Raw genomic sequence first — 14,528 nt, forward strand, 5'->3', positions numbered from 1 at the left:
TTCTCTAGAATTTTTATGATTTCGAGTCTCATATCTAAGCCTTTAGTCCATCTTGAGTTAATTTTTGTATATGGTGAGATATAGGAATCATATTTCACTCTTCTACATGTTCCCCTGGGTAATATAAGCCAAGCACAAATCCCACAGCTACTAGTGTAGGTGACTCACTCCTGCAAGAACCACCTCCTAGCTGGAAGCCAATAGGCACAGCCTATTACAACATCTGCTGGCAAAATAACACAACATTTGGGAAGGAGAAGACTTTTGTCTTATCTCAGCTAACACCATACCCACATCACCCCAGCTAATCAGAATGTCTTCAGTGTGTTCACAAACCGAGTACATTGCTAGTACAGCTGGCATTTGAGAAAATCACTAAGCCTATTTATAACCGAGTAAATCTTACAGAGTCTATGTCACTCTCTTGCCACCCCCGTCAGAGGTGGTGCTTGCACCTGCTCCAGGGAGGCCAAGCACAGTTAGGCCCAGTTAACCCCCACTCAACATTGCCCTCCTTTGTGGCAAAGAGTGGAACCCAAGCACTGTATATCTCTCAGACCTTTCCACAGCCTGAAGCATCAGAGATTTCCAGTTGATTGACAAAGATGTCAATCATCAATTATTCTCAGAAGGAAGAGCCAATATTACAGGTGAATGAATAATCATAGGCCAAATGGACTGTTAAAGAGAGAGCAATGGAGCTTATTGGTCAATTCATAAGAAGAATCTACAACTCACAAACACGCACACACACATGCACACACACACACACACACACACACACACACACAAATAAAGTAAAAAGAAGCTGGCAGAGGTGAAACCCTGAGAGACTTAGTAATCCATGGAAAGGGCAGGTAGGAGTGTTCTCAGCCTCCCTACCCAATTTGGCAGTCTGCTGGGATCTGAAGTCAAGGTGACCTTCTTTGCCTTCACAAGCACAAGTACTGGAGTGGGCTGTGGTTTTGAGACTTCTCGAGGACATTACCTTGTTCATACAAGTTCCCTTTCCTTTTCCCTTGGATCTGAGCTCTTTTCAACTATTTTGGTAGAATTCACTAGTGAAGTAATCTTGAATTGGAACTTTTTTATTGTGGTGAGGGTGGGGTGTTCTTGATTACTAATTCAAATACTTTACTTATTGTAGGTGTATTCACACTTTCAATTTATGAGAACTTTATTCAATTAGTCCCTTAGCCTTGGCATTTGCGTTACCCCTACTCTTCTTTATCCAATATAGGCAGTTAATGCCTCACGTTTTTGTATTAATAATTGCCATTTCTCTTCACTTTGTATTTTCCTATTTATTTCTGAACTTATTCATTAGAATAAGTTGCCTGTTGCCTCCCATCTGGATTACAATTTTGTTAGACCTGTCTTGTCTTTGTGAACTCATTATCTTTCACTATATTTCATTCTTGGTTTTGTTGACATATTTGTTTCACACATTTCAGCTTTGTAATGAATATGTAGGTGATACTGAGTCTTTGTAAATTTTTGACAGAAGAAAATTGCAAACTCTTGATTCAAGAATGTAACACTTTTCATGATATGGCCCTCATTTACCTATATTTATACACTAAAATTGTGTTCACTTACAAATAATAAAAAAAATCATAAAAATGAATGTGTTAGGCTGTTCTTGAATTGCTACAAAGAAATATCTGAGGCCAGATAATTTATAAGAAAATGAGGCCCAATTGACTAACAGTTCTGCAGGCTGTACGAGCATGATGCTGGCATCTGCTCAGCTTCTGCAGAGTCCTCAGGGAGTATTTGCTCATAGCAGAAGGCAAAGCAAGAACAGGCACATCACATGGCAAGAGGAGAAGCAAGTTGGAGAAATAGTTGTAAACAACCAGATCTTACGTGAACTCATTTATTATCAGGATAGCATCAAGGGAAATAACGTTCCTGAGAAACCTACCCCCATGATCCAATCACCTCTCACCAGGTCCTACCTACAACATTGTGGATTAAGTTTCAACAAAAGATTTGAGAGAGATAAATATTTATTATCCAAACTATATCAAGGGCATAATCAAATAGTTGGCTTATACATCTCAAATACAAGAAGTCTTATGGTGGGCTAGACTAGAAATAATATGGTAGCCCTTAAGCATGAGAGAGTCAAGTGCCTTCTTCTTCTTCTTTTTTTTTTTTTTTTTTTACCATATTTAGTATAGAAGTCTTCATTACTATGATCGAATGCTCATGTCCAAAGATGATGTCAATCCTACTCCTCCTTCACTTTGTGTTTTGAGTAATAAGGAAAAAATAGAAGAAGATTCATGTTCTGGTTTGAATGTGTCCTCTATAGTTCATGTGCTAAAACTGAATGCCCAATGCAACAGAGTTGGTGGGTGCAGCCTACGTCATCATTGTTCTGCCCTCATAAATATACTCATGTCATTATTGCAAGAGTGGGGTAGTTCTTGACAGCTTGTTATAAATGTGATTGTGCCACCACCCTTGCTCTCACTCTTACCCTTTCTTGCCCTTCTACTTTTTGCCATGCAATGAAGTAGCAAGAAGGCCACTGCCAGAAGCAAGTGCCATGCTCTTGGACTTCCCAGCCTTTAGAATCATCAGAAATAAATTTCTTTTCTTTACAAATTACCAAGTATATAGTATTCTGTTATATAACACAAATTGAACTAAGACAGGGCATCAGTATACTTCTGCTTTTATTTCTGGGGAAAGAAATACTCTGTGTGACTAACCTAAGCGGCAAATGGTTTCATGAATGGAACTTGTAGGCCTATCAGGAAATAAAGTTTGAGTCAACTGATCTGCAGTTTCTGCCATACCATACAGTTGCTTTTTCTAATACTGTACTGTCCAGTATCTCTTTTGGCTAACTTTATAACATAGTATGTTTTCTTAAAACTTAGTGTATTTAGATATACTGGCACATAATTTGTCAGATAATTGCATGAAATCATTTCTAGGAAAAGGACAACCAACAGTCAGAATTCACTATTGAAAACTTGGTTGGCACTGTAGCTGATCTATTTGTTGCTGGAACAGAGACAACAAGCACCACTCTGAGATATGGACTCCTGCTCCTGCTGAAGCACCCAGAGGTCACAGGTAGGACCACAGATGATGAACAAAGTGAATTTAAGAACAATGTTGAGAAGATGGTGCCAGTGTCCTCCACCTTATTTCTCTCAGAGAAGCTTCATTCCTTAAATTTCTGTGTCATCAGCTGTAATCTGTCTAAATTTGATGACATGATTAAAAAGGACATCTTTACACAATGGAGGAGGATGACTGAGATCAGTAAAAACAGTATGGCAGTAGCAAAATAAATAAAGCCCTGATGAAGTGTCTGGATATCAGCAGAGGTCATTTGTGGTAGGGAGAGCCAGCATAAGTTGGCCTAGTAGTGAATGTTGGTTTTATTTTGAAAAGTCCACTTTGAACAGTAGGTTCATTCTTGAAGATATCTTTTCTCATTTTGAAAATTCCATGCTCTAATGCTGGGGTAGGGAGATGAAAACATCCTTATTGAAGTATAAGTGGAATTCTACAATTGTACTGAGGCTTCCTGTGATTAATTCCAGTCTGGGAAGTCATGTAAAAGTTAGGCTTCTAAGAAAGGTGTTTCTGTTTAAGCAGAGACCATACCTAAAGGAATTTTATTATTCTAGAAGTGTGTTTCATAAAACTGCTGTTTGCAACAGACACATGAAAACATGCTCATCATCACTCGCCATCAGAGAAATGCAGATCAAAACCACAGTGAGATACCATCTCACACCAGTTAGAATGGCAATCATTAAGAAGTCAGGAAACAACAGGTGTTGGAGAGGATGTGGAGAAATAGGAACACTTTTACACTGTTGGTGGGATTGTAAACTAGTTCAACCATTATGGAAAACAGTATGGCAATTCCTCAAGGATCTCGAACTAGATGTACCATACGACCCAGCCATCCCACTACTGGGTATATACCCAAAGGATTATAAATTATTCTACTACAAAGACACATGCACACGTATGTTTATTGCGGCACTATTCACAATAGCAAAGACTTGGAATCAACCCAAATGTCCATCTGTGACAGACTGGATTAAGAAAATGTGGCACATATACACCATGGAATACTATGCAGCCATAAAAAAGGATGAGTTTGCGTCCTTTGTAGGGACATGGATGCAGCTGGAAACCATCATTCTTAGCAAACTATCACAAGAAGAGAAAACCAAACACCGCATGTTCTCACTCATAGGTAGGAACTGAACAATGAGATCACTTGGACTCGGGAAGGGGAACATCACACACTGGGGCCTATCATGGGGAAGGGGGAGGAGGGAGGGATTGCACTGGGGAGTTATACATGATACAAATGATGAATTGATGGGTGCTGACGAGTTGATGGGTGCAGCACACCAACATGGCATAAGTATACATATGTAACAAACCTGCACGTTATGCACATGTACCCTAGAACTTAAAGTATAATTAAAAAAAACAAAAAAACAAAAAACAAAAAAAAAACTGCTGTTTGACCAAATAGGAATATTTGGAAGGGGATTAATAATTGCATCTTTCACATACAACTTTTCTTTAGAATTTACAATTTACCTTTAGAGTAAACTCTACATTTCCTTAGAATTTACATTTAAATACTTCTTGTTTGGCAGCAGATAACATACCTTCTTCCCTGTGTCAGGATCCCACTGAAATTTCAATAACTAAATTACAAATTAAAATTAGCCTGTTGAAGTAAAAAGAGAGGAGAATAGAAAACAGCCAATAAGTCTTTGGCAAATTTCTAAAACACGGAGAAACAATGGAGGGCTGACAATCGACACAGCATAGAGGATGGAGTTGTAACAAGTATCAGCAGAGGAAGATTTATCAAGAGGAGAAGCTAATCTGTGTCACTATGATTCTCATAAGGTTCAGTATTTTGGAGGCACCAAGAGCCAAAGAAGGTAGGGAATGAGACTGAAAAGGGAGTCTCTCCTGCCCAGGTTTCCTCCATGACTCCTTTTATCAGGTACCTGATTTTTTCCCACTGGAAAATGGAAGCACACTCTCCAGAGAAACTGAGCCTAAGAACCCCTGTACTCGGGGACACTTTACAGGGCCAGGAAAGTGTGAGGTGTGAAGCCAGAAAAAAAAGGTTTGGGAAATATCTATTCCTCAGATTCAAAGACTCAGCACTTTTCTTCATCTTGCTTCCTGACATTCAGCAGCTAGATATTCTCCAGAGAAGAAACAAGTCTAGGGAAAAGACCTCCGTATTTTGCCATCTTAATAGAAAGTTATCTACAAGTGTTCAGCAGAGTGAATGAAATGAAAACATCCATCACAGGACACAAAGTCATGGAATTTCAGAGCACCAGAAGTAAAGGGAAAATTAAAATCTTTCAGAGAGTTATATCAGGTCATACATAAAATATCAGCATTCAGATAGCATCAGAATTCCCAATCATACTATCTCGTGTATTCATAGAAAAAAGTATTTGGGACCTACATGCTTGTTACAAATTTCACCCTCTATACTAACTTTCTCCAGTACTGGGGATTGTGCTCCATCTCATGTCTGGAACCAAGTCAGAAGAAATTAAGGGTGCCAGGAATCAGGAGACCCCATGTAAGAGAATGAGAGTGTCAGAGACGCTGCTGGGCTCCTAGGAAACAACCACTTCAGAAGGGACCAGGTGAATAATACACGTAGAGGAGACTTCAAGAACCAAAGAGATGTGATTGATAGTCTGAGATTTCCCTATAATTGGGAAATTATTACTAGGAGTTTCAAACATGTGCAAATACTCTAACTTGAAGATAGAAAATTGTGATTTAACTAAAGAACCAAGGAAGAATATGTGTGTGTGTGTGTGTGTGTGTGTGCTTGTGTGAGTATATTTAGAATGATATAAACAATGAATAATGATATAACCAGAAATTGTGGTCTAAATATATTCTGGTAAGTAGAAGGAGGAGAATTGTGTGTGTGCATATGTGTGTGTGTATGTGTCTGTGTGTACAAATATCACTTTGTGGGCATGCGTCTATATATGGAACAGAGATGGAGGTAAAAATTCTCATCTCGCATACCAGAAAATCATTAAATATTGTCTAAAAATTGTTAAGTAAAACATAGAAAGAAATAGTGGTTATTTAGAAATGTAAATATAAATTTCAGAAGAAGCTGCTAGCGTGCTCAAAGTGGCCACAATGGGAAGTGGAAAAATGAAGACAGTACCAGTGCTAATTGCATCACCGCCCCTGCTCTGCCACCGCACACGCAAATATATTTACAAAACCATTACAATTTAACATTATACCCCATATATTATTTGGTAATACATATAATATTTGATTCCTGTTTTTCCATTTGCAAGCACTGTAATTTCTTGACTTCTGTTTATTTTTTAAATAATGTATTACTTAAATTTGTATTAGTTGTCATATATGCTAATTTATAGAAATGTACTTATGCATTGTAATGACTAGTTTGTAGGTGAATGATATGTATCTATATTACAGTAATTCTTTTTATATGACTGGTTGTACTTCTGCACATGTAACTCATGTTTGTAACACTGCTGGGATTTTTACATCATGTTTAATGTGGCCATGAATTGCTATGACAAATGTTCCATATATCTCCGTTTCCATCAGTTCTTTCTTGTGTCTTGTCAGCTAAAGTCCAGGAAGAAATTGATCATGTAATTGGCAGACACAGGAGCCCCTGCATGCAGGATAGGAGCCACATGCCTTACACAGATGCTGTAGTACACGAGATCCAGAGATACATTGACCTTGTCCCCACCGGTGTACCCCACGCAGTGACCACTGATATTAAGTTCAGAAACTACCTCATCCCCAAGGTAAGCTTGTTTCTCTTATACTATATTTCTGTGCTTCTGAAATTTCCAAAGTGCTAGTTTGGTTCCAATCCTCTAACAACAGAAGATGAAAGAAGTGCAAAACTCATACATGTGGCAGCTTGATGGACTTTCTGCTATTTTGTTTGGGTCTATAAAGATTTATAAAGCTAGGTCTCCTTAATAGGCTACTCTTAGGTGTTTACACTTTCAAATAATTGTTGAAAATATCAGTGTGTCAATTTTCCAAAACACTTCTGAAATTTTTATCAAAGTGACAGTCGTTGTGTAGTTCAATATGGAAAGACTTAACATGTTCATGCATTGAATTTTTTTTTTTAGGTTTCAATATTTTATTCAAGTTTTTTTTAAGTGACATTAATTACAGCATTTGAAGGGGAGGATCTAATTCCACACAAAATGGAAGACTCTAAAATGTACCCATTAAACTGCTAAAAAACAAATTGAGTGGTGAGAATACAACAGAAGTCCAATTTAGATTCTGAGTGTTGTCACCATGTGATTACAATCACAGACACTTCCAAGCTTATAGCTGGAGCTCCTGGAAGCTATTCCATACTCTGGTGCAGGGGCAAAACAGAAACATAACACAAGAAGGAATAAGTCCTGAATTGTTGGCTTCATCACATCCACCTTCTCCACTCCAAAATGGTACAAAAGAAACAGTGACCACACCCTGCAGACCTTTTGGTGTAAAAGAGGTGATGATGAACTGGGGTGGGAAGAGGTCATGAAGATCTGTCTAAAAAAGTCCCATTCAGGTGAGTTTGTACACACCATCAAGCAGTGAGCCTCTCATCAATCAGGGTTAGGAAACCAAGGTTCGATTCTCAGGAAAGCACAATTTCATTCATTTACTCAATATGAATTTACAAAGTGCCTACATATTATCAGCTTCCACTTGCAGCCATTTCTAGATAAAAAAGAAACCTGGCATCTCAAAGGGGCCACCAAGTTCCCCCTCAAGTCTACCACTGAAAGGACCTTTTTTGGAAATGGATTTCTTCTGTACCTCTGGAAAGGTAACATCTTAAAGCTGAATCATCTTTAACCTGGAGGGCTAACATATTTAGCAATACTTGCATCCCAGACATACAACATTAAAAGATATACTAAATTCTGAAGGTAGCTATGCTGCAAAATAGTTTAAAATTAAACACTTGTACAATATTCATTTATGCTTGAAATTCCAGTCCTAGACCAAGTTTGTGACCACCAGCATTGACATTCTTGCCATCAAGAAGAGCTGACGGTGTCAGTTTGATACCTGGCTTTACAGTATGAGTGTATCCTAAACCTATCAGGCTGGAGTTGTTCACTTTAGCCGAGAAGCAGGGGTCAGGGTCAATCGGACTTGGCTGCTATTCCTAAGCGCCTGTTACTGTTTCCTGCTGTCCAGACGAGATTGACAGCGGTCTCCAACTTCTTGTTCACTTTCTGGTAAATGGAGCCGCCAAACTCTGTCCCGTCATTCACATTAGTGTGAAGCTGGAATTAGCACTCTTGTAGGAACTGCAAAGTTACTCTGGGTCACTCGGGATTTTGCAGTCTCAAAATTCATCTGGTAGCCGGCCAGCCAGCCCTCCTAACCCAGCACCAGAGCACCCCGGATGGAAGGCTCAGCAATGTCGAAATCCATGTTGCAGCCCAGGTTAATGTGCTCTCGCTTGTACCCTGTCTTGATTTTAGCATTTTTCTTCCCAGTGTTAGGTGAGAAGGATGAATGGAAGGTCAGCTTCAGTCCACGTGCAAGCTGATCTTCCACAGTAATCTCGGTGCCTAGTGTATTGTCGGTGTTCCATTTCTTTGTAAACGTAAGGCCGCACTCAGTCCATCTGTACTTGGTTTCCAGACTGCCCGTCACTTTGGTGGTCTCAGTGTTGGCTGAGCCTGAGCTTGTAAATTCCAATCCATTCTCAGATTTCGTTTTCAAATCAAGCTTTGTAACGCCAAATCCATAGCCCTTGGTGAAGACATCCCTGACAGATTTGCCAAGATCAGCATACATGGGTGGCACAGCCATCTTCTGCTCAGAGGCAGTAGCGGCGGGCTCCGAGGCGGCTACCGCAGGGGCTGTGGCGCAGAGGCAGGGGGCTGAGCAGAGCAAGCCTCTTGCATTGAATTTTTAAATTCATGAATATGGTTATGCACCCAACTTATTGAGTTTTATTCTATTTTCTCAGTAATGTTTTATTTTCAGTGCAGTGACTTACAACTCTTTTATCAGATTTTTCCTAGATAATTAATAATTTGTTGTTATAAATTTTTAATGCTTTTTTATTTTTTTGTAATTGGTATATGTAATTGTATTCAGTTATACTATTTTGATGACCTTATATCTAACAACTTTCCTAAATTTACTGATCATTGCTAATAATTTATCTGTAGATATATTTGGAATTTCTATGTACATTATTTTGTTATCTAGGTTAATATGTATTTTATTTCTTATTTTCCAATGATTTTGTCTTCAATTTATCTTTATTGCATTATTGCACTGGCTAGGATTTCCAGGATAGCATTGAATAGAATTGGTGATAGAGGGCATCCTTATTTCATTTCTGATCTGCTGGGGGGTAGACTACAAGAATATTAATATTTCACTACTGAGAATGATGCTTTAAGTATTTTAGCAGATATTCTTTATCAGAAATCTTTAAGATTTTAGTAGATATTCTTTATCAGATTAGGGAAGTTTTTCCTCTTCTCTTTATATAAATTTTTGTCATGAATGTGTGTGCAATTTTATCAAATTGTTTCTCTGCATCTATTTATATGATTGCATATACTGGCCTCACATCCCTCACTAAATATACGAAATATACACAAACAGCTGGATTTGCTCTGTTATTTATTGTTCAGGACTTCCGTATTTATATTCATAAGATATTTTGGTCTGCAATTTTTCTTCCTCAACATTTTCTTTTCAGAGTTTTGATAACAAGATAATGCTGGCTGCATAAAACTAGTTGAGAAATGTTCCCTAATGTGGGTCTGATTTCATTGCTTTCCCTTCCTTCCACTTTTCTTCTGGTGACTGCTTAGTTGTATCTTTCAAATGCCTAAAACCCTATGGCTCAGTACCAGAGATTATATATGAAAAAATGCAGAATTTCAGAGAGCATTTATCTTTTTCCAGAATGGATTCATTCACTTCTCATAGGCATTTATAATGACAACACCTCCTGTCCTGATTCAGAATTGAATATGACATGAACACAGTCAAAAATTGACTGTAGGTATGAGCTCACCCCTCTGAAGTTCTCCCGTCACCGGAGCCAGTTACTGTCTTTGTAATCTGAGGCCAATTTTGGTCTTTGCAGCTTTACAATGCTGTCTATCAGATGGTTTGTGTATTCATCCAGATGTTTTAGTTGCTATGCTATAAACTACACTATTCCACTTATTATTCAATTAAAAGTAATAAAAGTTATATTTTCATGAAGGAAAACAATGAGACTGATAAGGTTTCAATTAGTAATGTTATCCTCCAGAGAAGACAGAATTGATAACTTATCAAGATGCAATGGGGCTTTCCCTTATTATCACTGATTTTTTACAAGGATTAGGACTTCAATCCACACTGTTCTTACCAAAGCACACAATCAGAAGAGGTTTCTCTTTCTCAATACATGGGTTTATCTACACCTCAATACTGCAGTATGTATGCCCCCAAACAAAGATTTTTCTTATACGTCATAATAGAGTATTCACGCTCAGTAGCTATTGTTCAAATAATAATACAGCCTAAATTTAAAATTTCCCAATTTTTCTAGAGTATTTTTATGGCTTTTTTCTTCTGCAGTTTACTTTCCAGGCAAGGAACAAGCATATAATTCACTTATGTTGACCTTTTCACTTCCTGTAATCAAGGAAAGTTCCTTTCCTTGTTTGCTTCTTTTTAATCAGTTGACCTTTTGAGACCAGCAGTCATTTAAAATGTTCCTCAGGCTAGTTTTGTGTGACTGTTTTCTAGAGGCAGATTCCAGCTACAATTTTGGCAAGAAAACTACATAGGTGCTGAATCCCACTGAATATCCCACTGAATCACATTGATGAGGTGGGAGCATAAAATGTCACATATGTCATTATTGGTCATGCTAAGTTCCTCACATAATATGGTGGTATCGTCAAGATCTTACCGTTGTAGGGGTTCTGCTTTTTCTACGCAACTAGTAAAAGTCTATGGGAGTACATTAAGACTTTGTGAAACTCCTGCTTCCAGAATCACACACCCAATGGTTCTAGCTTTAATTGATGATCCTTACCTGACCTGATGATCCTGACTTGAATTGTAGCAAAGTGATAATCTTTCTAATTTCATCATCTTTTCAGTGTTTTAAGCTAAAATTAATCCGTAGCATGGCAATAATAAACACTCAATAGTTTTTACTGGTTATTGCACGTGTGGTTATCATCCCAGATGACATCATATTAAAATAGATTACATGTTTATTTACAAAAGTTCTATGAACAGATACTCTGGACATTTCAAGTGTCAACAGAGACTTCCATTTTAAACCATAATCTACATAATCTAAATACAAGATGTGTGAAATTTGAAGTGATGGGGACAGACAAGGGCATCCAAACTTGATGATCTAGAGAACACATTCAAAGGGTTGCACATAAGTATCCAAGATGTAAGACTTCAAATGTGATTGGAAAGCTCTTTAGCAAGCTTCCACCACTGGCCTTTAGCTCATCCATGTAAATTACTGAGTCTGGCTGGACCTTAGTTGCCTCATCTATTGATCAATGATATGGGGCTACATGACGTCCACTACTTCTTCTCACTTCTGGACTTCTTTATAAATCAGATTATCTGGTTTTTTACTTCCAGGGCACAATGATAATGACATTACTCAATTCTGTGCTGCAAGATGACAAAGAATTCCCTAATCCAAAGATCTTTGACCCTGGCCACTTTCTGGATGAGAATGGCAACTTGAAGAAAAGTGACTACTTCATGCCTTTCTCAGCAGGTAATAGAATCTCGTTTCCATTTGCATTTGAAGGAAGAGAGAACTTTTTGGAATCAGTTGGAATTTACATGGCACCCCCTCTGGGGCTGGTAGAATTGCTATTTGTCCATGATCAAGAGCACCACTCTCAATACCCATGCCCTCCACCCTCACAATATACCCTCATTGTTGGGCCAGATAGTGGGGCTTCCAGGAGTTAACCCTACTGTTCCCAATTGAGAAAACTAACATCTAGGTTGACTGAACTCTGCCACTAGATACATCACTAAGGCACCCAAGAGCTCCTCCTGGAAAGTAAAATTCATCTGATCTGTCCTTACCTGCCTTGGCGAATGTATCAGAGTCCACAACTGCATTGAGTGTCTTCTACATGGTGTCTGTCACCTCCCAGGCTGAGCTCCAAGGGCACAACTTTCAATGAGAACAGAGGCTCACTCCTGAGTTAGGGAAGAAGAGTAAACAGGTCGTTGTAATTTAGTCAGACCAGGACAGTGAGAGAGGAATGCACAGGCCCCTGGGTAGGGGCTAGAGGGGGAATCTGCATGCTTCTTGCTCTCTCATACAACACAGTGAGGCATAAAATGGAGTAAGAAACTCAGAGGACATTTGATGTACTTTAAAGGAGGTGATAAAATTTAAGGGAAGGCTGGGCATTTTGAAGGAGATAATGAATGACAGAGCAGGACATTTGCTTTAGATCAAGGATGTCAGAACATTTACCAAAAAGTTATGGGGTTCTGGAAACATTGGCAAGGGAGGAGGTTACTTTGCAGTGATTCCATAGCACCCTGTCTTCCTCCAATCATGATCATATATCCTGGATACTTGATTTTCACACCTGTGCTTTGTGTGCTAAATCTCTGGCCATGGAATCTCCTTCCTTTACTCTTTGATCTTTTACGTCTGCTTTATATTTGGCACTGTAGATAGCAAGATGACAAAGACAGAGACCTTCCTTCAATAATTCACATTTTAGCACAATAGATAAATAAATACAGAATTATGATTCCTGGTGATCCATGCTTTAATGAAAACATGAGTATGATGTTGAGGAAAACCAGAGAGCATAGGATTTTACTACTTGAGGGAATTGTAAAGAGTGTGAAGATGAAATGAAATTGAACCTATGTCCTGAATGTAGCCCAATAAAAATGTATCTTAGCCAAAATGAACAACAGGATATGAAACTTGAAACTTCTTGGTGTGTTCAAAATTGATGAAGAGTGTGTATGACTAGAGTTGAGAACAGATTATGTGAAAAGTGGAAGGAAAGATCATGGAATATCAGGCTTGGAACAGGAAACAAGAATGTGGATGTATTTCTATAATGACAGATAGAAACTCAAAATGGCAACAGAGTTGTTTTAATGTGGAAATAAATAATGAAGCGACTGTTATGGCGCTGATCATCAATGAATGTTTCCTGAATGAAGGGTACCTATTGAGATTAGATGTTAGATAGATAGCAAATGTGTCTCTTTTTGTACATTTGTTTGTCCTACCATCCATTAATCCATCCATCATTTCATCCATCCATTCATCCACATGTTCATTCATCTACCCAATCATTAATCAGTTATTTACTGCATATTCTGTTTGTGCAAGTCACAAACATACTGTCACAGTCACAGTTAAACACAAGGAGTAACTACTTTCTCTCTTTGTTATCTTCAGGAAAACGAATTTGTGCAGGAGAGGGGCTTGCCCGCATGGAGCTATTTTTATTTCTAACCACAATTTTACAGAACTTTAACCTGAAATCTGTTGCTGATTTAAAGAACCTCAATACTACTTCAGCTACCAAAGGGATTATTTCTCTGCCACCCTCGTACCAGATCTGCTTCATTCCTGTCTGAAGAATGCTAGCCCATCTGGCTGCTGATCGGCTATCACCTGAAACTCTTTTTTATCAATGACATTCCCACTGTTATGTCTTCTCTGATCTCTCATCACATCTTCCCATGCACTCAATATCCTGTGAACATCCAACCTCCATTAAGGAGAGTTGTTCAGGTCACTGCACAAATATATCTGTAATTATTCATACTCTGTAACACTTGTATTGACTGTCACATATGCTAATACTTTTCTGATGCTGACTTTTTAATATGTTATCACTGTAAAACACAGAAAAGTGATTAATGAATGATAATTTAGATCCATTTCTTTTGTGAATGTGCTAAATAAAAAGTGTTATTAATTGCTGGTTCAGTTCTCAGGCTTTCCTTCTTTTGTGCATAATGCAAGAAATAAAAGAGAGTGCCAGGAGGCCAGGCTTGTCCTCATAATAATAAGCAGAGAGAGTGACAAAGGAGAAGAGGGTGAGGAAGGTCTCTGGATGTTTGCCATCTAGAGTTACTGAAGGTTTGCCTTTATAACACAAAAAGTCTGTCCAAGGGAAGAAACAACCTTCAGGGAAATATTGAGAGAATCAGTTCAGTTGTGTATTATTTACAGATAAAATGAGGCTAATTACTTCAGGGCCACAGAATCAATTTACCGGTGCATTTATGTTAAGTATAAAACAAGAAATAGAAATTAGAAAAACAATGTAATCTGTTGAGACTTTCCAAGGATTTTGTTCTTGTTTGGAGAGAGAAGAATAAAACCCAGAACATATGATTAGCAATATGAAAGTATATATTCATACTTGACTCTAAGTTGAAAACATAAA

General features: G+C 38.2%; 1 protein-coding gene and 1 pseudogene across 1 annotated transcript in view; one reads left to right on the forward strand and one right to left on the reverse strand.

Moving 5' to 3' along the window:
- The window catches only part of LOC104665592 (cytochrome P450 2C20), a 30,266-nt gene extending 16,202 nt beyond the window's left edge, over positions 1-14,064 (forward strand). Inside the window, exons 6-9 of the mRNA XM_030940958.1 lie at positions 2,952-3,093; positions 6,664-6,851; positions 11,713-11,854; positions 13,529-14,064. Coding sequence (XP_030796818.1) covers positions 2,952-3,093; positions 6,664-6,851; positions 11,713-11,854; positions 13,529-13,710 — 654 coding nt within the window. The 3' untranslated portion in view covers positions 13,711-14,064. The remainder of the gene's footprint in view (positions 1-2,951; positions 3,094-6,663; positions 6,852-11,712; positions 11,855-13,528) is intronic.
- Positions 8,045-8,892, reverse strand: LOC104665591 (annotated as a pseudogene).
- Positions 14,065-14,528: the final 464 nt, after the last annotated feature.

Source organism: Rhinopithecus roxellana, chromosome 11, assembly GCF_007565055.1.
Source record: "Rhinopithecus roxellana isolate Shanxi Qingling chromosome 11, ASM756505v1, whole genome shotgun sequence".
Taxonomy (NCBI): Eukaryota; Metazoa; Chordata; class Mammalia; order Primates; family Cercopithecidae; genus Rhinopithecus; species Rhinopithecus roxellana.